The sequence below is a fragment of the Puma concolor genome, chromosome E4, assembly GCF_028749965.1.
Source record: "Puma concolor isolate L17-30 chromosome E4, mPumCon1.1.hap2, whole genome shotgun sequence".
NCBI lineage: Eukaryota > Metazoa > Chordata > Mammalia > Carnivora > Felidae > Puma > Puma concolor.
Genome location: NC_141683.1, coordinates 37,059,530 through 37,085,372, shown reverse-complemented (window position 1 = coordinate 37,085,372; position 25,843 = coordinate 37,059,530). Strand labels below are relative to the sequence as shown.

At 38.1% G+C, this 25,843-nt stretch overlaps 1 protein-coding gene across 4 annotated transcripts in view; it reads right to left on the bottom strand.

The window, feature by feature from the left end:
* The window catches only part of SYT14 (synaptotagmin 14), a 244,691-nt gene that overhangs the window by 193,487 nt on the left and 25,361 nt on the right, over positions 1-25,843 (bottom strand). For 3 of the 4 annotated variants that reach the window (XM_086694035.1, XM_086694033.1, XM_086694034.1), the window contains one exon: positions 20,425-20,472. Coding sequence is in view for 2 of the 4 variants with exons in the window: in XM_086694033.1 (XP_086550159.1) it covers positions 20,425-20,472 (48 nt within the window). In the remaining 2 variants the exon portion in view is untranslated. Of the gene's footprint in view, positions 1-19,675; positions 19,860-20,424; positions 20,473-25,843 lie in introns of those variants that run through there. The other variant, XM_025921092.2, reaches the window with a different exon arrangement.

The window sequence follows — 25,843 nt, the reverse complement described above, 5'->3', positions numbered from 1 at the left end:
TCACAGAGATAGAACAACTAATCCTAAAATTTGTGTGGAACCACAAAAGAGCCGAAATAGCCAAAGCAATCTTGAGAAAGAACAAAGCTGGAAGCACTGCACTTCCTGATTTCAAATTATATTACAAAGCTATAGTAATCATAACAGTAGGTCCTGGCATCAAAAGGTTCTGGTTTTCAAATAAGTGCTGGGAGGGGCGCCTGGGTGGCTCAGTCGGTTAAGCGTCCGACTTTGGCTCAGGTCATGATCTCACGGTCCGTGAGTTCGAGCCCTGCGTCGGGCTCTGTGCTGACAGCTCAGAGCCTGGAACCTGCTTCGGATTCTGTGTCTCCCTCTCTCTCTGACCCTCCCCCGTTCATGCTCTGTCTCTCTCTGTCTCAAAAATAAATAAACATTAAAAAAAAAAAAAGTCCTGGGAATGTAATGCACAGCATGGTGACTATAGTTAATAACACTGTACTGTATATTTGAAAGTTGCTAAAATAGTAAACCTTTTTTCCTCCAAATTTTTATCTAAATTCCAGTTAGCATATAGTATAGTATTAATTTCAAGAGGAGAATTTAGTGATTCATCACTTACATACAATACCCAGTGCTCAACATAACAAGTTCCCTCTCATCACCCATCTATCCCATCCCCCACCCACCTTCCTCCATCAATGCTCAGTTTGTTCTCTATTGTTAAGAGACTCTTATCTTATGGTTTGTTTCTTTCTCTCTCTCTCTCTCTCTCTTTCCCTTCCCATATGTTCATCTGTTTGTTTCCTAAAGTCCACATGAGTGAAATCATATGGTATTTGTCTTTCTCTGATTGACTCATTTCACTTAGCATAATCCTCTCTAGCTCCACCCACGTCATTGCAAATGGCAAAATTCCATTTTTCTTTCATGGCTGAGTAATATTCCATTGTATACAGCCATGTTCCACCTCTTTATTCATTCATCTCTCAATGGACACTTGGGCTCCATCCATAGTTTGGCTATTGTTGATAATGCTGCTTTAAACACCGGGGTGCATGTAACCCCTCTGAATCTGTATTTTTGTATCCTTTGGGTAAATACCTAATAGTTGCTGGATCATAAAGCAGTTCTAATTTTAACTTTTTGAGGAACCTCCACTCCAGAGTAGCTGCACCAGTTTACATTCCTCCCAACAGTGTAAGAGGGTTCCCCTTTTGCTAAGAGACCAAATCTTAAAAGTTCTCATCACAAGAAAAAAAATTGTAACTATGTATGATAATAGATATTTAGAGTGATCATTTCACAATATACACATATTCCAAACCATTAAGTTGTAAAACTGAAACTGCTATGCTATATATACATTACATCAAAATTTTTAAAGACTAATAATAAGCTAAAATAATCAAGACAGTTATGTATCAACAAGGCAGACAAATAGATCAATAGAGCAAGATAGAGTATACAGAAATCCCCATAAATATATGAGCAATTGATTTTCTATCAAAGGAAAAAGGCATTTTCAGTGGAGAAAGGCAACAATGCTGAAACTGGACATCCGTATGCAAAAGGTGACTTTGATCTGCATGTTACATCATATACAGAAATTAACTCAACATGGCTTTCTTCAAAATATGCCCTTCTTTGGCATTGACTTTCTGTACGGAAAGGAGTCAACATAGCAGGTTTAAGGCTGCTATCCTTAGAAAGACCTGTTTTCAAGGCCAGCCTTTGGTTGGCATTTGGGAACTGGACTCTTGGAGTACTCCCAGTCAATAATGAACTGATAAGAATGGAACCCTGTGCCAAGACTGTTTGTATAGACACTCTGTTTTATGCTGAATCTCTGCTTTCCTTCTGGGAGTCTGGAATTTTGCTACAAGAAGGTACCTGTGTAACCAGTCCCATATAAAAACCTTGAGCTCTGGGGGCGCCTGGGTGGCTCAGTCAGTTGGGCATCCGACTTCGGCTCAGGTCATGATCTCATGCCAGTTCAAGCCCCTCGTCGGGCTCTGTGCTGACAGCTCGGAGCTTGAAGCCTGCTTCGGATTCTGTGTCTCCCTTGCTCTCTGCCCCTCCCCCACTCATGCTCTCTCATTCTCTCTCTCTCTCTTAAAAATAAACATTAAAAAAATTTGTAAAAACCTTGAGCTCTGAATATTTATCAGTTTTTAACAGACAAAAAGAAACATGGCACACACATTATCGCATGTTCTCTGCCGTGGAAAGAATGCCCTCCATAACGAAGGCTGTGCGAAGATTCCCCCAAATTCTACCCATGTCTTTTTTTTCTTTATGCTCCAGCTGTGTATCTTTGTTACACTTTGTAATAAATCTTAGCCATGAGTACAACTATATGCTAAGCCTGGGAGTCCTAGCAAATCTTCAAACATAAAGGTGGGGTTTGCAGACCCTCAATAGCTATAACACAAAAAATATTAAATCAACACGATAGCATGCTGTAGTATGCAGAAAAATGACTAAATAAAAATAAAAGGTCCCATTCACAACTAAATATGTAAAATGCAATAAGAATAACTTAAAAAGAAATGCGCATGCCTATGAAACTGTACTGGGAGATACAAGAGAATGGAAAGAAATGTATTTAAGAAGTAACTCAACTCCATTAGGATTATTTTAGAGGAAGGGAGTGGGACATAAGTTACAGGAGGGGATATTTGACAAGGTGATTCCAAAGTTCACCCGGAAAAATAAACATAAGAGAATAATCAAGGAAATTTTTTAAACACACATAATACAAGAAGCCCTTTTCTACCAGATAACAAAAGCCACAATAATAAAAGCAATGCACTAGTGATTCCAGAAAAGATAGATCAGCAAAAGAAAAAAATCTAAAAATTTTTTTTTTTAATTTTTTTTTTTTAACGTTTATTTATTTTTGGGACAGAGAGAGACAGAGCATGAACGGGGGAGGGGCAGAGAGAGAGGGAGACACAGAATCGGAAACAGGCTCCAGGCTCCGAGCCATCAGCCCAGAGCCCGACGCGGGGCTCGAACTCACGGACCACGAGATCGTGACCTGGCTGAAGTCGGACGCTTAACCGACTGCGCCACCCAGGCGCCCCCTAAATTTTTTTTTTAACGTTTATTTATTTTCGAGACAGAGAGAGACAGAGCATGAATGGAGGAGGGTCACAGAGAGAGGGAGACACAGAATCTGAAACAGGCTCCAGGCTCTGAGCCATCAGCACAGAGCCCGACGCGGGGCTCAAACTCAGGGACCACGAGATCATGACCTGAGCCAAAGTCGGACGACCAACCAAATGAGCCACCCAGGCACCCCAGCAAAAGAAAAAATCTAAATACAGAAAGTGGCCCATGTAAGCCCAATAATATAGTATATGATAACAGTAGTACTTCAAATTAGCAAGGAGAGGATAAATTATTCAGCAACTGGTATTTGTATAACTATTTAATCAGTTACAGATAAATGTAAAAGATGGGTCTGTCCTTCACACCTCAGACTGAAATAAATTCCAAGTGGACCAAAGACTTAAATGTTTAACGATGCCCACTCACATTTTACACTAATTAGAGATTCGCTGAGCTGAAAACTGATTCTTTGGGGAAATCATCTCCAAATTGAAGCCATATCACTAGATACATTACCCTAACTTTGTGGATATATTTCTTAAAAGGTTTCTCTGTGCTTATCTGTCTTTTGGGATTGAAAGGTGGAAAAGATGAAGCATATTTTCGCGGATGTATGGAAACTGTCCTCTGCAGATATTTTCCCTCCTCTTGAAAATGGTCACAGCCAGCATAAATAACCAGAAATTGTAATTTATTGATCAAAAGAATCACCAATAAACATTTTTATGCATGAAGTTCATGAAGTAAAGTAAGTACTTGAACCAACATTAATTAGTATATATTCCACGTCCACCACATAAGACATTAATTTAGTCAAGATGATATCAGGAATCATCCCTAATCCTCTTCTCTCAAGGATTAAAGAAAGGATGGGTAATACGTTCTGGACGTCCCCATTTCAGATCAGTGAGACATCTACCCTGGGCAAAAGTGTGCAGAGACTTTTCACCCTGCACCAAAGGCTGGGCAATTAAAAACATTCCAGTCCTTCTGTCCTGGCACCAAATAAGTGAACTTCTATTCCTTTCTCAGGGTCAGTTATTAAAGAGTATGTAACACAGCTGAATCATGCTTGTGGGCTGGGAAAAACTGAAATAGGGTTTAACTCCCTGGAGCTGGTCCATAGATGCCATTCTTTGAAACACTTCAGTTTTATACTTTAAGACTCCAACTAATACAGACTTCAGCAAGAGAAATAAGGGAAAAGAGAGAAAATGGTACTTTTAGACAGAAGTACTTCAGACAAAGGTAGGACATGGTGAGGTACAGGACTTGCTCTCGCATAGTCGTCACCAGAATTTTGCTCTCCATTTTTATGATAATTACTCCAGATTCTTGTATTCCTGTGTCCCTTACAATATATTCTTTCCCTTTATTTCCTGAAATCCAGGCCCCCCCCCCCTCAAACACTGAGGGTCTGCTTTACTTACTTAATGGTGACATTAACATGCAGCAGCCTGAATTTGGAATATAAAACTAAAAATAACAAGTGTGAGTCAATGCAGTAGGCTCTTTTCCCTCTGGGGTGCACATAAACCTCTCATTAAGAAGTTCAAGGAAGCTGAGAATGAATCAAAGAAAATATAGTACCATGATTTCCACCTTCTATTAAATTGTAAATGAAAGTGTCATTGTAATTATAGTAGCAAACGCCCTATTCTTTGTTACCATCAAGGCTCTATAAATTCACAACCTAATTGAAAATTCTTGAGCCAGGAAAAAAAAAAAAGAAGCTTAACATGTACTCTCACAGAGCAGCTACAAAAATCTGTCGGTCCCCTCATTTCAAGAGTGTCTCTTATTATCACTTTCTAGATGTCACTGCGCTATATGTCAAAGGGAAAGAGATCTACCCTAAGAACCCAAAAAACCGAAAATAGTATTGTTAGAGTAGGCAGTTAGGAAGGTTCTAATAGGATACCTGGAGGCTAGCAAAGAGGAAGTCATGGCCAGCTGTCTAGAAAGTCAGAGGCCTGTCCTGGCAGCACTCCACAAGAAACCAGATCAAACCAAATGGGCCCAAGATGGCGGGTGTCATGACAGGAAACTCCTGACCAAACAAGGAAGAAAAGCAAGGAAACCCTGCTTCCAAGAAAACTGCACCTCAGTTAATGAATATTCTACCCCCTAATTAAAAACTATCAATAAAAGCTAAAAACTCATATGTGGATCCTGAGAAACTTAACAGAAGACCATGGGGGAGGGGAAGGGAAAAAAAAAGTTAGAGAGGGAGGGAGCCAAACCATAAGAGACTCTTAAAAACTGAGAATAAACTAAGGGCTGATGGGGGTGGGAGGGAGGGGAGAGTGGGTGATGGGTACTGAGGAGGGCACCCATTGGGATGAGCACTGGGTGTTGAATGGAAACCAATTTGACAAGAAATTTCATATTAAAAAAAAATAATAATAAAATAAAATAAATAAAATAAAATAAAATAAAATAAAATAAAATAAAATAAGATAAATAAAAGCTAAAAACTCAAACCCCAGGGTGCACAGTTCAAGCTCATTCTCTCTCTTGAGCTCACCCATTCTCACATCCTGAGAGTGTAATTTTTCACATTAATAAACTTCCCCACTAGTACTGCTCCTTTGTTGTGCTGTGTCTGTCCCTGAATTCTTTCTCAGGCCAAGAACTTTCAGTGCCATCTGTGGGATGGGCTGGGCTGGGTTACAGCCAAAGGGCTCAGGGTCTCCTCAGTTCACCCAAAAGTAGTATAAATGCAGAGAACTATTACAACTGTAGATGTTTTTTTAAAAAAAAATTCAAACTAAATTATATATACTAAAAGCACACTATTTATAACATAGTGTGTAGTCCCAAAGAATAAAGTAGAGGAGTATTACAGATGCATGATTTTTATATAATTTTTCAGTATTTTACATTTGAGTGTTGATCTTATAATAGAAGACTACTAATTTTACTGGATTTGCACAGATATTGAACATGGTTCAGTCAGTTATGCATCAGATTTTGGCTCAGGTCATGATCTCATCGTTCTTGAGTTGGTGCCCCACTTCAGGTGAGTGTGAGTCCCGTGACCTAAGCTGAAGTCAGACACTTAACTGAGCCACCCAGGGGCCACAAATATTTAGTAAATTGTATTGGAACTACTGGTTATCCAGAAATAAAAAGTGAAATTGGGTTCTTATCTCAACCATATAAAAAGTTAATCAAACAGGGGCGCCTGGGTGGCTCACTCAGTTAAAAACGTCCCACTTCAGCTCAGGTCATGATCTCATGGTTAGTGAGTTCAAGCCCTGCATCAGGCTCTGTGCTGACAGCTGGGAGCCTGGAGCCTGCTTCGGATTCTGTGTCTCCCTCTCTCTCTGCCCCTCCCCCACTCGTGCTCTGTCTCTCTCAAAAATAAAACAAAATTTAAAAAATTTTTAAAAATTAAATAGGACTTTAAAATTTAATACAAGACTTTAAACTTTTAAAAATAATATATTATTTGCCTCAAAAAAGTCTCAAAGAGAGAGAGAGAAAGGAAGAAAGAAAAGAATGAGGGGCGCCTGGGTGGCTCAGCCAGTTGGGTGTCCGACTTTGGCTCAGGTCATGATCTCACAGTTTGTGGGTTCAAGCCCTGGGTCAGCTCTGTACTGACAGTTCAGAGCCTGGAGCCTGCTTCAGATTCTGTGTCTCCGTCTCTCTCTGCCCCTCCCCCAATTCGTGCTCTGTCTCTGTTGCTCTCTCAAAAATAAACATTAAAAAAATTAAAAAGAAAAAAAGAAAAGAAACTGGGGTACCTGGAGCTAAGCATCTGACTCTTGATTTTGGCTTCGGTTATGATCTCACGGTTCGTGAGTTCAAGTTCCATGTCAGGCCCTGTGCTGATAGCAGGAAGCTTGCTTGGGATTCTGTCTCCCTCCTGCCCTCCCTGTCTCTAAAATACATAAACATTTTTTAAAATAACAATAAAATAAAGCTACTGTCAGAAAGAGAAGTTCATCCTAAATCTGAAAACATTAAAAAATAAATAAGTGGTTGAGTAGATTATAGCACAGGCAAAGAACTTCAAAGTGCTTAGGAGTTAAAGGGGCAAGCATAATTGAAAAGGGTAATCAGCAGCCTTTATAACTTACAGTTTCTGGAAAGAAAAAACTGCAAAGAGAGAAAAGAAAAGGCCTTTGGCAACTGGGTGGAGAAGGGGAGAAGAAAATAAGAGGACAGCAAGACAAGAGAATCACAAAATCAGAGCATTCATGATCCCTTCCATGCTCAAACAAAATACAACAAAAACTCTACTATATCTTCCCATATCGACCTCTTCTACCTAGCCTGAAATCCTTTCACTGAAATCACATCTTGCAGTTAAACAAGTACATCTAGAGAGAATTTAGCCAGATGATTACCATTAACATAAACAGAACACATAAGACTAGGAAAAGGTGGGCATATATTAAGGTGGGTTGTTTGATAAACGCGAGAACGTAGAACGCACTTTGGTACTTCTTGGACTCGCTGGATTAACACCTCCATGCCTGTTATGAGGTCAGATGCAGCCATGTGACTGAACTACTGGTGGGATGCAAATCTTAGGGAATGGGTGTTGCTTCCAGGCTTGGCCTGTAATAACCTCTTACGGAGGAATTCTCATTTCCCAGTCACTCTCCTCCACCCTCTGCTGATGCAGAGGAACCCAGCAGCTTCTGAAGCCACATACTGAAGATGCCACAGCCACAAGATGGAGGAGCCTGGACCCCTGAATCATTGCTCAAAGGAGCACCACGTGGCAACGTGATATACCTGATTTAGACTCCACACAAGAGAAAAATAAACCTTCATCCTGTTCAAGTCATTATTTGTTTGGGATTTGCTTGGTAGAGCAACTAACAGTATTATAAGTAATAAAATATGCTGGCTCATTATTTCCTAGGGAGGCAGAAAAACTTTAATGATGTATGATATCAAAGAGGTATATGTCAATATGGGGGGTGGGGAGAAGAGTGGGAACAGAAATAAAATCTGAATGACAGAAAAATCGCCATGGATTCTGAACTCTGGTTAATGAGGAATTGAAGTGGGTGCCTGAAAGTGGACAGTCAAGACAGGGAGTATTTTAAGAGGAGAGGTGAAAGTTGTACAAAAAAGAAAAGAAAATATAATTGCTGTATAATAAAGCTTTACTACAAATAATACTGATCATAAAAATGTAAATTCTGAAAACTGACTTAAACAAAACTGAAATATAACTATACTAGAGAAATGGGATATGGACAAATGAATGCGCAGGATGAAATAATATTTTAGAGGCACCTGGGTGGCTCAGTTGATTAAGTGTCTGACTCTTGGTCTCAGCTCAGGTCATGATCTCACGGTTCATGAGACTTGAGCCCCCCATCTTGGGCTCTGTGCTGACAGTGAAGAGCCTGCTTGAGATTCTCTCTCCCCCTCTCTCTTTCTCTCTGATCCTCCTACACTTGCTCTCTCTCAAAAAAATAAACTTTAAAAAAATAAAAAGCTCATTTAAAAAATATTTTATCACTTTCATAATGATTAAAATTATTAAATTTTATTATTGACTTTGATTGGTTTTACTCGATAAATGTACACAAGAACCTATGAAGAAGACAATACTGTTATCCCATTTTATAGATAAAAATGGTTAAAATACATAAGGGCTCAGCAACCTGCCCAAGGTCACAAGGTTATTAAAGTGGTAAAAGGCAGTATTAGAACCCAGGAGTCTTGACTCCAGAACCACATACCTGATCACTATGCTGATCTACCAGCACTAACTCTTAACCTACCATAGCAGAAAAACAACAGATGTCTAAATATTTTCAAAATCAAGAAATCACAAAGAAATTTTATTTACAATATGAAGATAAGCAGGAAAAAAAGCTAAAAGGGTTGAAAGCCTTTGCCTCTGCAGAGTAGGATTAGTGTGAAGGACAGAAGGACTAGGGGAATGCTCTTAGTAACTATGTAAGAAGTATTACTTTGCTTTAAAAATCAGAACTTTCATTTTTAAAGAAAGAGTAAGACAAACGTTACATACATCATAATTTTGCATGAGTCTAGATTTTATTTTTTTAAAATTTTTTTTTTCAACATTTATTTATTTTTGGGACAGAGAGAGACAGAGCATGAACGGGGGAGGGGCAGAGGGAGAGGGAGACACAGAATCGGAAACAGGCTCCAGGCTCTGAGCCATCAGCCCAGAGCCTGACGCGGGGCTCGAACTCACGGACCGCGAGATCATGACCTGGTTGAAGTCGGACGCTTAACCGACTGCGCCACCCAGGCGCCCCGCATGAGTCTAGATTTTAAAAGTGGATCTAACACAAACTAACACAAGTGTCTTGTGTAATAGAACACTTCAAGGTGTAATTCAACTATACTATTTCTATTCTCACAGTATACAGACTATAGCTTATTACATTACCTACTCTAAAAGAACCACTATATTAAAATCAACTGAGAACATTTATTTATACTTACAAGATGCTTTTAGTTGAGAAAGTCACTGAAAGATCAGTTAGCCCTAGAAGAATGCAAGACAACTACTGTCTTTTTAAATTAGTTCCAAATATAATAAACTCCTTAAGATAAAAAAAATTAATCACGTTCAACGCTCAACAACTACAACATAAATACCTTCTAATTTTCAAGTGTAAGTCATGTTAATGCTATACTTCGTTGGTCATCTTTTCTTTCTACCTAAGCTCACTTCCTGGGTGATCTCAAATAGCTTCATGACTTAAATACTATATATCCCCTAATTTATCTCCTATACTGAACTTTTCCCTGAATTCTAAATTTAGATATCCACCTGTCTTCTGATATCTTGAGTAAAGAGGTATCTCAAAGTCAACAAGTAAAATGCATAAGGACAGGATTTTTGCAATTTGTGATACAATTATGTAAGAATTACTCTTTGAAACCCCACTTTTCAGAATCTACCTAAAAGTAGACCACAAAATTCACTGTGACACTATTTTAATCGCAAAAATTTTACAACAAAGCAATTTCTATTGCTAGGCAATTAGTTGAACAAATTATGGTTGTGTTCACATAATGAAGTACAATGAAGCCAGAAAAAAGACTGAGAGATCTATGTTCTTTCTGATTTGAATTTGACTCTAAGGTACAGAGTTTGTTTGGTTTTTTTTAAACATTTATTTATTTTTGAGACAGAGAGAGACAGAGCATGAACGGGGGAAGGGCAGAGAGAGAGGGAGACACAGAATCGGAAGCAGGCTCCAGGCTCTGAGCCATCAGCCCAGAGCCCAACACGGGGCTCGAACTCACGGCCCATGAGATCGTGACCTGAGCTGAAGTCAGACGCTTAACCGACTGAGCCACCCAGGCGCCCCTAAGGTACACAGTTTAAAGAAAAAGAAAAACAAGACACAAAACTACATATATAGTATTTCACCTTTTGTAAAAAGGAGAATATATATAATTCTTATTTGTTGATCTTAGATATATTTCTTACATCTTATCATATATATGTCATATATTTTTCTTATCATGTATAAACAACTAAACAAATCCAGAACTGGAACGTTTAAAAATCTACTACATTAGGCTCTTAAAAAGTATGCACAGCTGAAGCAAACACAGAAAATAAATATAATTTGGGGGGGGGCACCTGGGTGGCTCAGTTGGTTAAATGTCTGACTTTGGCTCAGATCACAATCTTGTGCTTTGTGAGTTTGAGCCCCATGTCAGGCTCTGGGTTGACAGCTCAGAACCTGGAGCCTGCTTCAGATTTTGTGTCTCCCTCTCTCTGTGCCCCTCCCCACTCATGCTCTGTCTCTGTCTCTCTCTCAAAAATAAACATTTAAAAACCTTTTTTTAAAGAAAAGAAATATAATTTTTGAATTTAGGTCGGGAGTCCATGTGGGTTCACTACCCTATATCTTTTTGGTGTGTCTGAAATTTTTATTAATTAACAAAAGGGAAATATAATTCGAGATATAGCAATACCTTTCAATGGCTTCCACTTCACTTACAAAATACCAAATACGTTCATGACCTGCAAGAGCCTACACAATCTAGTCCTCCATTACTTGTCTGGCTCTATCTATTCCTTTCCCTGTCACTCTTGTCACTGACCTTCTTTCTGTTCTTCAGGCAAGTCAAGAGCATTCCTACCGCAGGGTCTTCACACTTGTTCCTTCTGCCTGGAATGTTCTTCCTTTAGATAATGGCATGGCTTACCCCTTTCATTCCAATCCCTATTCAGTTTCCATGGTCTCAAAAAGGCCTTCCCTGACCACCCTAAATGGCTGAAGAGGTTAAGCTGCAAGCCCAATTTCCTTTACCATGATTTATTTTTCTCCATTATCACTTCTCACTTCCTAAAATATGCTTTACTTATTCTCTACTTATTATCAGTCTCCCTCCTCTAGAAGGTAAGCTCCACGAGGGCAGCCCTTTCTGTATGTTCTCCTCTAGCACCTTTACCCAGCCTTGCACATACACATTTGGAAACTTTAGGAATACATCAGGGATCATTATGTCTTATGAACCCTAACTTTCATTGCCCACATATGTGCAGTGTAAACAGCACCTCTCTTTTGTGACTTGTCTCATTTACCCTGCTTATAGTAGCTCTTATTATATACAACTTTTAAAATTTTTAAATGGTAAAATTCACCAACCTTTTCCTTTAGAGATTGTACTTTCTGTGACTTGAGAATTTGTTTCCCACCCTGAAATCATATCATGATTTCAAATACTCTCTTAGAAGTTTTTAAGTTAGGGGCGCCTGGGTGGCGCAGTCGGTTGAGCGTCCGACTTCAGCCAGGTCACGATCTCGCGGTCCGTGAGTTCGAGCCCCGCGTCAGGCTCTGGGCTGATGGCTCGGAGCCTGGAGCCTGTTTCCGATTCTGTGTCTCCCTCTCTCTCTGCCCCTCCCCCGTTCATGCTCTGTCTCTCTCTGTCCCAAAAATAAATAAACGTTGAAAAAAAAAATTAAAAAAAAAAAAAAAGAAGTTTTTAAGTTAATCCAAATAGTATTTCAGTTTATGGCATGAAAACACAGACCTACTTTTATTTTTTTCCATATGGATAACCAATTTTCCCAGCATCATTTAATAAGTAATCCATCTTTACTCTGACCTGTGATATCATCTTTCATGTAAACTAAGTTTCCCGTGTATAAGTATCTGCTTCTGTTCTGTCATGTCTCATTAGAGTATATGCCTTATCTGGGCCAATTCCATATAATTTTAATTACTGTAACTTTACAAGAAGCTCTGGATAACACTAGGGCAAGTCACCAAAGCAGAGATGGCTGCCAGCTACCGTCCATTCTCTATCTCTCCTCTATCTAGATATGGAATCAACTTCCCAGATTTAGCTTGAATGGACACTTGGCAGAACTAGTCTCAGCTTCCCTTGTAGCCATGTATGGCCACGTGACTAAAATCTGGGCAATGACACGTGAGTAGAAGTCATTTGTTTGCAACTCTGGATCACATCCTTAAAGAGAGCGGCTTTCAAAAAAATAAACAAATAAATAAAAGAGCTACTTTCTCCCCTTCCGTTCTGGTGACTGAAGGTGGACATGGAACTTCAAACATGCCAAGGAACACAACACCTTAGGGCCCATCACAGGAAGACAGAAGCAGCTCAACAAGTAGAATCACCCACCTCTATCCTATCAGCTTAGCCTTTTCCATTAAAAGAGAAAAAACCTTTCTTGTTCAGTCACTTGACCTCTGATAAAGCAACCAAATGAATATTTTAATTACTATATACCCACCTCCCTACTATGTTCCTTTACTTCAAAGCTATCTTAGTTTATTCTTGGCTATGTGCTCTGCCATATACATTTCAGAACTAACGTGTACATTCCCTGAAAATTCTTGTTGGGTTTTAGGTTAGAATTGCATTAAATTTATAGGTTAATTTGGAGAGTACTGCCAATTTAAACATACTGTATTTCTACCCATAAAAATTATTTATCTCTTCATTTACATATTTTCTTTTATGTCTGTAGATAAAGCTTTTTTATTTTCTCTGTAAGAGTCATACACATCTTTTGTTCAATTTGTTCCTGGGTATATTACAGTTATCACAATACTCTAAGAATCTTCTTTTATTGCATTTTCTAATTGTTTGTTGCCTATTATATATAAAAGTGTGCCTTATTTTTATATAGTGATCTTGTATTAATCAAATTTATGGAACTCTCTTAGTCTAGTAATTTGTTTATAGAGTCTCCTGGAGTCTCCTAGATTTTCTACATAATCAATATCACCTATGAATAATATTAGCATTATCCCTTCCTTTTTAAACTTATACTTTCTATTTCTTTGTCCTGGCTTACTGTACCAGCTAAGATCTCCAGTACGAGGCTGAGTAGCAACACTCATGCTTTTAATATTTCATCATTAAGTATTTGGTTTATTACCTATTTTTGACATGTCATTTATTAGGTTAAAGAAGTTTTTTTATATTCTTAGTGTAAAAGCTTTTATTACAAATGACAATATATTTTATCAAATGCTTTTCCTGCTTCTATTGAGATGCTCACATGACTAACATGGTAAACCTTACGAGCAGATTCACATGCAACATTCTTGGGATGGCCCAACTTGTCATATGTTTGTATGTCTTCCTCAACCATTGCAGTATTTGTTTTGCTAACACTTACATTTAGATTTCTAACTAAGATTGGTATGTTATTTCCCTCTCGTACTGTACTAACTCTGGTTTGGTATCAAGGTTATATTTTAGTCTCATTAAATAAATTGGGGGGGATGTTCCATTTCTTTCAGTCTCTGGAAGTTTTCATAAGGTTGGGTCCTTTTTTCTTTGAAGACTGAATGGCAATTGCCTGAAAAAAACCACTTATGATTGATTTAACTTTTCTATTAGTTTAAATTATATTGTTCTCTGAAACTGTCCATTTCATCTACAACTTCAAGTTTGTCATCAAAAAGTCGTGAATACTTTTAAGATTTTTTAAAGCTCACTTGTAAGTGCAATTACACCCCTTTTATAAGCCTAACATTATGTACGTGTGGCTTCTGTATTTTGTCTTTAATTAACCATGCTAGAGACCTAGCTCATACCTTCCAAAGTACTGGCATTTTGGTTCTGTTGATCTTTACTGTATCGCTATCTTTGTAGTCATTCCTTCTTTCTACTTCTCTAAGCTTATGAGATAGCTCTAACTTCTTGCACTGAACGTCTTCTCATAAATTTTCATTCTCTTTTTTTCTAACTTAAACATATATGGCAGTGACTTTATTTTAGCCACTACAAACTCTTTGGCACTATCCCCGTGAAGACTCTCCTCCCCTTGAACCCAGGCAGGCTTGTAACTGCTTATATGCCAACACAGTACAGCAGAAGTGACACCAAGTACCTCCTTCTAGGTAGATTAAAAAGTCACACAGTATCTACCTTACCTGTTAAGTATTGGCCACCATATGAGAAGTCTATGACTGTGAATCTACAGCTCTAGTTTTCAGTTCCTGTTTTTTTTTAATGGCTTTATTGATATATAATTCACCGTAAATGCCAACCTTTTTAAGTGTACAAGCTTCAGTGGTTTTCAGCATATTTGCAGAGCTGTGCAACCATTACCACTGTCTCATTTCAGAGCATTTTCATCACCCCAAAAAGAAACTCTGTACCCCTCGGCAGTCACTCTCCATTCCCTCTTTCCCTCAGCCACTGGAAACCACTAATCTGCTTTCTGTCTCTATGGATTTGTTTATTCTGGACATTTCATATAAATAGAATCATATAATATGTGGCCTTTTATGTCTGCCTTCTTTCACTTAGCATGTTTTCAAGGCCTATCCACATTGTAGCATGTACCAATACCTTACTCCTGTCTATTGTTGAGTAATACTCCATGATATGGATATACCACATTTGGTTTATTCATTCATCACTTCACGGGTATTTAGGCTTTTTCCACTTGGGTTATTATGAATAATGATGCTATGACTATTACAATACAGGCTTTTGTATGAACATAAGTTTTCAAATCTCTTGATTACACACCTAGGAATAAAATTTCTGGGTCATCTGGTAACACTATGTTTGACTTTCTGAGGAAATGCCTAACTGTTTTCCAAAGTGGCTGCAGCAATTCACAATACCACCGGCCACGTATGAAGTTCCGATTTCTCTACATCTTCATCAACACTTGTTATTGTCTTTTTTATTTTAGCCATCCTACGGGGGAGCGGAATGGTATCTCAACATGGTTTTGATTTTGCATTTCCCTGATGACCTTCTGTATTTTTTTTTCAATTTTTTTTTTAACGTTTATTTACTTTTGAGACAGAGAGAGACGGAGCATGAATGGGGGAGGGTCAGAGAGAGAGGGAGACACAGAATCTGAAACAGGCTCCAGGCTCTGAGCTGTCAGCACAGAGCCCGACACAGGGCTCGAACTCAGGGACTGCGAGATCATGACCTGAGCCGAAGTCGGACGCTTAGCCGACTGAGCCACCCAGGCGCCCCTGACCTTCTGTATTTTTAATACTGATGGTTCCCTAACTTTTATCTGGGCTTAAAAATGCACTTAATTTTTTTTTTAATGTTTATATACTTTTGAGAGAGAGAGAGAGAGAGAGTAAGCAAGCATGTGTACCACGGAATGTAGGCAGCCCTGGACAGAAAAGATAAGGAAACAGATTCTCCCTTCAAGCCTCCTGAAGAAAAGCTTGACCTCAGCCCAGTGAAACTGACTTTGGACTTCTGGTCTCCCAAACGGTCAAAGAATAAGCTTGCGTTGTTTTAAGCCCCCAAAGTTGTGGTAATTTGTTACAGCGCTGTAGGAAACGAATACAGATTTTAGTACCTGGAAATGGGGTGCTGCTGTAACAAACGTGTAATGTGTGGTAGTAGCTTTGGAATTAGGTAACGGGGAGAAGTCTGAAGAATTATGAGCAGCATGACAGCAAAGGCCTAAATTGTCTTGAGAAATATTTATTGCCTTTTAATAGAAATATGGATTCTAATGATGATTCTGCTAGTGAAGACAGAAAAAAATAAGGACTGTAGTAGGAAAAAAAGCCTATACTGTCTTAGGTCTAGAACACCTAATCAGCCATAAAGTGACCACTGTAGAAACAAATGTTAAAGGTGCTGCTGGTGAGAGGTCAGAAGGAAAGGAAGAGCATGTTACTGGAAATGGGAGAAACGAGATTCTTGTGGCAGAGAGCTTGGCTAAATCGTGTCCTATAGTTATATGGAAATTACAACTTGTAAGCAATGAACTTTGATATTTAGCTATGGAGATTTCAAAGAAAAGTGCTGAAAGGGGGCCTGCCGCTTATAGTAAACCTTGGGAGAAAACGGATAAATTGAGAGAACTTATAAGCAAAAAGGTGCCAGGCCTTCATGATTTGGAAAATCCTCAGCCTATCCAGATTGTAAATTATGCTAAAATTAAGTACTCAATGTCAAGAAAGCATGCTCTGGAGACAAAGCCAAGGGTGTAGCTAAACAACCTTTTGCCAGTGCCTCAAAATGAACAAATTCAGTGACACAGAGGGCTCTCCAGAGAGATTAGACATATGACTCATGGATCTCCCCTGCCATCTCAGTAAAAGCCAAGTACGGAGATGGAATTATCCAGGAAAGAGCTGTGGAGAGGCATGTTGTCTAAAGGAATGAATCCCCATAACATAATGAGAAGACTCATGAGGTTTTTGAGAGTATATATAATCACTGCCAGCTTGAACTGAAAGGGTCAAGAAGACGAAATGAAAGACTAACGGCCTCCCCAAATCCTACAGGCAGAAAACCAGTGCAAACATATGCTACCTTCCGAGAAAAAAGGAAGGATGACTCCAAGGGTACAGTCTTAAACCTAAAAGGTAGACAGCCTCAGACCTCAGGCTGAGTTTTAGTTCCAGGCCACGCAACTTACAGGTTTTCCCACTTGCATTTCAAAATTGCTTAGTACCAGTGACTCCTTTCCTCCTTCCATTTTCTCACTTTTGGGGTGGCAACGTCTATAACTGCTATCCTATGTCTCTTCCATCGCTGTATTTGGAGAGCAGGCAACTTGTTTGCTAGTTTCACAGGTCTGCAGATGGACAGGAATTTTAAGCCAGGATGGATCATACCCAGAGTTTCACCCATACCTGATATAAACGATTTTAGATGAGGAGTTAATGATATTTAGATGATGTTTTGGACTTTGAGTTGATAATACAACATAAGGCTTTGTAGATCAGGGTAAGGCACTTTGATTTTATTCCAGGTATAATGGAAATCCACAAAAGTGGACATACATTTAAAACCTGATTTAATAAAAACCTGATATAGATTCAATACATGTAAACCTGATACATACATATAATATACATACACACACACACACACATACATACATACATACATACATATATTTTCTAAGTTTGCTTATTTTGAGAGAGAGAGCCTGCGTGCAAGCAGGGGAGGGGCAGAGAGAGAGGGAGAGAGAGAATCCCGAGCAGGCTTCCTGCTGTCAGCACAGAACCCAACAGGGGTGGTGCTTGATCCCGTGAACCACGAGATCATGACCTGAGCCAAAATCAAGAGTCAGATACTCAACTGACGGAGCCACCTGGGAGCCCCTAAACCTGATTTATACTTACATCATTGGTATGTACTGTAAGGAGATAAGAGTAGAAGCAGGGAAACCTGTCAGAAAACTACTACAGTTGTGTAGACAAGAAAGATAGGAACCCAGGCTACAATGATAACAGCAGGATGGAAAAAAGAGGATGGTTTAAAATTCTGAAGGCAGAAATGGCAGAGCTGGCTAATATATTAAATGGGAAAGACAGAGTGAAATATGCAGCTATTCCTAAATTAGGACCTGAGCAACTAGATAGACTGTTTTTTTATTTGCTGAGATGGGGAAGACTGAGGAAGGTATGGACTCACGTGAGAAAATCAAGACTTGCGTTTTCGACATGTCAAGTTGTTGTTCTGACAGACATCCAGACAGAAGTATCAAGTAAGTAGGGGATGTAAGACCAGGAGCTCAAGGACAGCTTGGATGGATACATTTGTGTGGCATTTAAGAGAAAACTAAATAAAATCAAACAGAGGGAAAAGATGGAAAAATGAAGTAAGCCCAGGACCAAACTCTGATACATTCTGGTATTTGAAGGTCTGACAGAAGAAAGAAGCCAGAAAGGAGACAGACAGCCAAACAGGTAAAAAGAAGCTGAATATGTCATGAGAGATGCCATTTTACCAGAATCACTGATACTAATTACAATTATTTTACTTTATTTAACCTCCATATCCTCTACTCTATGAAAGTCCAGCTTAAAGTGCAAAAGCTTTAGCTCTGAGAATTAATTTTGAAGTATTTAAATATTTATGGAACATCCATCCACTGAGATAGGGCGCTGTACTGGATGTTGAGGACATACACACAGAGACTGAGACACTTTTTTCATGACATGGCTACTGTATAATTTTTTGAAATTTTCATTACATACTTAAAATTCCATAGGAAAGCAGGACGAAGTGAAAAAGCTGGACTATTATAATGGAGAGAAATCTGGGCAAGGCATTATGTGGATAGGAATCGAGACAGCAATAGAGAGTAAAAGAAGAACCATAATAAAAAGGTATGTTCAGACCATCATCTATCCCATCTGTACTCTTCTCCCCACTGTAGCTTTATGTTCCCACTGTAGTCACAAAAGACCCTCTGAGCCTTTATCTTCCTCTCTTCTAGTTGTCTCTATTCCTGTCTTGATCCTCATTTCACCTAACTCTAGCTTTAACAGCTTTTGATTCCAACTGCTTTGTACGGTGTCTTCTGCTGTCCCGCCAAATAAATTCTGTGTTTTAAAAAGTTTTGGTGGGACAAGGTAATAACTGTAAAATTATTTACAACATCTTCAGAATTTCTGGGCTAATATATTACAGAAGATTTCAAAATGTTGACCTAGAGGAAGAAAACAATGTACACATTTGTCCCCTCTCTCTCTCTTATTTTAGGTAAGAAGTACAAATCAACAATGACGATAGCATGAACACCGTAATAAAAAAATTTGAGATTTCGGGGAATGGACTTCGATTTTCTCCTTTGTGTTACCAGAAGAAAGGTAATATAGATAAACTACACTTTATTCAAGGAAGGAGACTGTTTTTAAATGGACAGCAATCACGGGCAGTGACACACAAACCATAGCGTGACCACGTCAATAATGTTCACACAAATTCCCCTACAAAGGATTATAAATTGCTTTCAACTCTAAACAAGCTGAGGCTTTCAGACCTGTTGAAGACTTACTGAAAATATGCTCAATTTTCCTGGCATGCCAGGAAGACTCACCTAACACAAATAATGACACCGCCTCAAACCTCCTTAGGGTGAAATATTAGGGACAAAAGTGCTGCTAGTTGGCCAGACTCGGGAAGGCGAATTCAGTTTTTAAAAGAGATGTAAGAAAAATAAAGTCTCCCAAGCTTCAAAATAGAAAAGAGTATGGAATTTATAAGGATTTCCTCCCCTGACCTCCCCAGGTATACCTTTTCCTTTCCTCACAGCACGTCACCGATTTGGGATTACTCATGTGTGTGGGGACTCCCAAGGTTCTCCTGATTCTTCCAAATCTAGAGAATACCTGGTTCCTTTCCTCCCACCTAATAACTGAATTACCTTTCCTGGGGCCACCTTGTTGAACCACCCAGTTGTCAGGTGGCTCCTTCTAAGGAAGCACAGACAGTTGTTGGTGTCAAAGGATGTTGTGGTCTTTGGACATGATCCCGATTTGAATTTCAACCAACTCCTCACATCTCTCTGATGGGGTACAGTAATAGAACAGAAGTCAATGGGAGATCAGCATGCACTCAGATTCCAGATTCTGAAAGGGAACAAAAATCAAACCCTCCATTCTTTGCCTCTGCACCATGTCTAATAACCAACATGCTAAGAAACCAGGCTTTATCAGCCCAACAAAACTAAACATAAAGTAACAACTCTCAATAACCACATAACAAACAACAGGTACTTTGTGAATGTTTAAGTCTAATAAAAATAACAAATTAATATTTTTTTAATTTTTTTAATGTTTTTATTTTTTATTTTTGAGACAGAGAGAGAGAGAGAGACAGAGCACAAGCAGGGGAGGGGCAGAAAGAGGGGGAGACACAGAATCCGAAACAGGCTCCGGACTCTGAGCTGTCAGCACAGAGCCTGACGTGGGGCTTGAACCCACAAACCGTGACATCATGACCTGAGCCAAAGTCAGACGCTTAACCGACTGAGCCACCCAGGCGCCCCAAAAGTTAATAGTTATTAAACTGTATACTTTCTAAGTCCAAATTATCTAACATCTTACTAAAATTTAACATACACTGTGAAGTGTCCATTTTGTATCTGAATATCCATGCAGAGGACTGACTTACCTTTTCTAATACAGATAAGTTCATGTACTCCACAGGTTCTTTCTCCACCTGTTAAAAAAAATTTTGTTAGAAGTTAAAAAGAGGACATAATGTGAATGTGACTATTACAAAGAACTGTTTTAAATTAGCTTCTACCAATGACCTCAGGGAAAAAAGTTTACTAATTTTCCTTAAACTCAGCTATATGATAACTTCATATTTGGAATTTTCCCGAACCCATAAATTAAGATCTTATAAAGTCTTGGAATGAAGACACTTCATTCAAGTATGTTATTTTTTTTTAATTTATATATGAAATTTATTGTCAAATTGGTTTCCATACAACACCCAGTGCTCATCCCAAAAGGTGCCCTCCTCAATACCCATCACCCACCCTCTCCTCCCTCCCACCCCCCATCAACCCTTAGTTTGTTCTCAGTTCTCAAGTATGTTATTTTTAAATGGCAGTCTTCTCAAGAACAAGTATCATATCGCCATTTCCTAAGTACCTCTTCACATCATCTAGAAGAAACACCGTAGGACCCACTTTGGTATTTGAGGTTTAATATATACAGGTAAGTTACTATGGAAGGACCAACCTTGTAAAGACACTATAGTTTATCACAAAAATGGTATAAAATGAAATGTAATCTTTCCCCATTCTTCAGCTACCCACTCTTATAAGTCTGTAAAAAGATAAATTTAAAAAACAGGATGATAAAAACAAATTTAACCAAAAGCTTACTCTGAGTATAATTAATATAAAAAGTATTCTATCATAAAATTAATGTTATTGGTCACTGTAGAAATAGATACTCCTTCATTCTGAAACAGAATGCCCCTACTTTAAATGAATGTAAGCTAAATGAAATTTTGTAGTGTTCTATATATGCATGACCTTATAATTATGCTGTGAATTACGTTTAAACTTTGCATAATAGAAATATTAAATAATTTAATCTTAGCTCATTACAAAAGTTAAGTTATAAGAAACAGAAATATCTTACAGCAGTAACATGAGGTAAAATCCATGATATCCACTAAAAAAAGTAGGTCATCTGAGAAGCAAGTTAAAAAACCAGAAAACAGTATTTCTATTGCTAAAGTAGGTTAGATCTACATTCTAATTTGGTTGTAACAACGCCATGTTTGTGATTATTATCAACACTATAGACTAATCACCAGTTATCAGGAAGATAGACTTAGCAAGAAGAAATACCTACCTTAAAGCTCTGATTATAAAATGCCTATTATTCAGCAAATCTCAGTGTAAATACATTGGGTCCTTACTAATTAGAATATTACCAATGAGCAACCACTGATTACTTGCTGAAGGGCAAGAACAAGCTGTAACTGTATACTACGTATCTTTAATATTGAGAAGACACTAGTCAAAAACTAGAAGGAGAATGTTTACCAAATTACAGAAGAAACTACTTGCAAGAGATTTGGAAGAATCATGTAACAACAATAAAATAACTATACTGATGCCATCACTGATGTTTTCACAGGCTACATAAAAATATTTTTTATATGGTCATTAAGGCCTATTCTCCAGAAAATAACACCTACAACTTAGTTTGCCTTATGTACTTAATTCATGTTCATAAGACTGTACTTGTTAAAGCCTGTATTTAAAACCAGACTTTCAGGGCACCTTGGTGGCTCAGTTAAGTGAAGCATCCGACTTCACTCATATCATGAACTCACAGTTTGTGAGTTCGAGCCCCATCTCAGGCTCTCTGCTGTCAGCACAGAGCCCACTTCAGATCCTCTGTCCTCCTCTCTCTCTCTCTGCCCCTCACCCCTCTCAAAAATAAACATTGAAAAAAAAAAAACCAGACTTTCCCCCATATTTAATGCAGATCAGTTAGGTTTTAGTATACACATCTAATCTCAAATTAAGTGCATAGTTTGTACAGCCTAAGTGCTAATGGTAACATAAAACTATTAACAGTAACATAAACTATTAGAATCTAAGACTTTTCTCAAAACTATAAAATGACAAGGAAAGCTAACTCCCGCTTTTAAAAGTATTTGATTCATCTATATCAAATGAAAGAACTTCATAAATAAAAAGCTAAGTCAAATAATTACTATATTTTAAATTTACAGCCAATAGATAATTGTCAAACGTGTCAAAGTAGCACAAAAATCACATAACTAGAAAAAGTGAGACTGTGCTCTACTCTTCCTGATATTTGTCCCCAAAATTCTAACCAACAAGGGAGATCTCAGTGATGTACATGTGGAAATCAAGAGCAATCACTATTATTACTGAAATGGAAAAGAATATTAAGGACAAATAAATGCCAGGCAATAAAGTAAAATTTAGGAAAAAAAAACCCTCCCTTTTAAAAGTACAAAAGAAACACAGAAAGCTAAATAAAATTTACTATATTACTGGACCATGAAATCGATATTCCTTTGGTTTTCAATCCTTTTTGAGACCAGTAAGACTGTTTAGGAAAAAATATGCATTCTATATGCTAAATGTGTATGTTTTAAAGTATGTGTTTGGGAGTCAAAGGCTTAAATACTTTTTCAATCAGAGATAGTGAACTGTGTATAAACTTTATGCCTTGTTTTAAAATCTCTAAAAATAAATCTGAAAAGTTTCCAAGTGAGTCAAATTTGCAAGCAAAAGGCAAGTCATTGTAGGCATAGCTTGACTTAGATATGGTGGTAATTCAAAAAGTGGTTTACTGATTTTGAGAGTATAATGCATAAGGGGAATGATTTTTTTGAGGTAGATACATATGTATATATATGTATGTATATATACATATATAACAAATATGTATATCAAATACATAGAAGAATGATTATTTGTATATCAAATACATACAAGAATGATTATTTTTATTCAGCTATTATTGGCATATAACACTGTGTAAGTTCAAGATGCACAAGCTGATTTGATACATTTATATATCGCAATGATTACCACCATAGCATTAGCTAACACCTCTATCACATTACCTAATTATCAGTTGTTTGTTGTAGTCACAATTAAGATCTAGTCTGTTAGCAATTTTTTAAGTTTATAACACAGAATTGCTGTCTAAAACCACTATACTGTGCATTAGATCTCCAGGACTTATTTATCTACAGGTTGCAAGTTTTTTCCCTTAAACATCTTTCCAATTCCCCCACATCTCCCAGACCCTGGTAACCACCATTCCACTCTCTGTTTTTACAAGTTCAGCTTTGGTAGATTCCACATTTAAGTGATACTATACACTATTTGTCTTTTATTTTTATTTTTTTTTGGATTTAAAGGAATTTCTTTCTTTTTTTTTCTTAATATGAAATTTATTGTCAAATTGGTTTCCATATAACACCCAGTGCTCATACCAACAGGTGCCCTCCTCAATGCCCATCACCCACTTTCCCCTCCCTCCCACCCCCCATCAACCCTCAGTTTATTCTCAGTTTTTAAGTCTCTTATGGTTTGCCTCCTTCCCTCTTTGTAACTTTTTTTCCCCTTCCCCTATGTCTTTTATTTTTAATGTTTACTTATTTTTGAAAGAGAGGGAGACAGCATGAGTGGGGGTGGGGCAGAGAGAGAAGGAGACACAGAATCCAAAGCAGGCTCCAGGCTCTGAGCTGTCAGCACAGAGCCCAATGAACCCACAAACCATGAGATCATGACCACAGCTGAGGTTGGACACCCAACCTACTGAGCCGCCCAGGCGCCACACTATTTGTCTTTTTGTATCTGACTTATTTCACTTATCATAATGCCTTCAATCAAGGTCCATCCATGTTGGCAGGACTTCCTTCTTTTTAGGTCTGAGAAATATTCCATTGTATATACATACACCACATTTTTATCCATCCATCCGCTGATGGACACTCAGGTTATTTCCTTAGCTATTGTGAATAATGCTATAATAAACATGGAAGCACAGATGCCTCTTCAATATATTCTTTTCATTTTCTTTGGATACATACCCATTTGTGGCACTGCTGTATCTCATGGTAGTTCTATTTTTAATTTTTTAAGGAATCTCCATGCTGTTTTCTGCAGTGGCTGAACCAATTTGGAGGAATGAGTACTCAAAGTAATAAATTAGCCAATCTCTTTATTTTTTTTTAATTTTGTTTTAATCTTTATTTTTGAGAGAGAGAGAGTACAAGTAGGGGAGGAACAGAGAGAGAGGGTGACATTGAATTTGAACGAGGCTCCAGGCTCTGTGCACAGAGCCTGACGCAGGGCTTGAACTCACAAACCTCGAGTTCATGGTGGTTCCCCTAGCACCCCTAGCCAATCTCTTTAGAAAGAGATGTCTTCTGTTAAAATGAATAATTATCCCCCAAATGAACTCCTATAAATAAAAATTTTCACACATCAAATTTACTTCAAAGACATAACAATAATGAAGACTTGGAGACCATAACAGAATGACAGAATAGAAAAAGGCTAGAAGTCAGAAATAAAGTTGTCTAGCTCAATCCAGATAAACAAACTGAACCACTAAACGTTAAGTAGAGTTGCCCAGGGTCACTAGTTTATTGCCAGAAAAAATAATTAGTACACTAGGGTTAACACAGTAAGAAATTTAAATATCAATTTTTCTTCACTTTTACAAATAAAATAAAAATTATGTAATTGTTTTCTAACCCTCTCAGGTAATTAAAATACAAGTCAGTTTCTCAAAACTATTCTTGGAGATAATACCAGCATTGCTCTTGAAATAATCATCTCAGCAACATGGAAATGAGAGATAGAAAATGACAAGCTTAGTCAAAGTTACCATCTTTTCCCTCAGGCAAACCCATGTAGGAGCATAATATAAACTGGCAGAATCCTCTACAATTGGCTTAAGTACATAGTGTAAGAGGAAATAGATGTGTATGGGCACACACACACACACATACATGCTGCGAATGTGCGCATGTGTGTGTTTGCGTATGAATGGACACATGATTGAGAGTGTGCCTGGGAACTAGGAATTTCTTTTTAAGTGGAGACGAGGTGGGTGATAGGGACTTACAAAGTATATACTTTTCCATATGCCTACATAAGGAAAACATGTGGGGAGCCTGGGTGGCTCAGTTAAGCATCTGACTCTTGATTTCCACTCTCTGGTCATGATCTCATGGATTCATGAGATCAAGCCCCATGTCAGGCTCTGTGATGACAGCACAGAGCCCGCTTGGGATTCTCTCTGCTGCTGCTCTGCTTGTGCGTGCACACGCACTTGCTGTCTAAATAAATAAATAAACTTTAAAAAAAAAAAAAAAGAAGGAAAATATGCAGTGATGCTCTAGTCCCACCAAAATATGGCCAGGTATACAAAAATGCAATTAAACCCAAAGATTTAGTTCATTGAAAATGGATCTAGGAGTCCTTTCTGAAATTGACTTTACTTTGTCTACCATGTTAACTTTGACCAATAACCTAAGTCACTACAATTTACAGGCAATATTAACT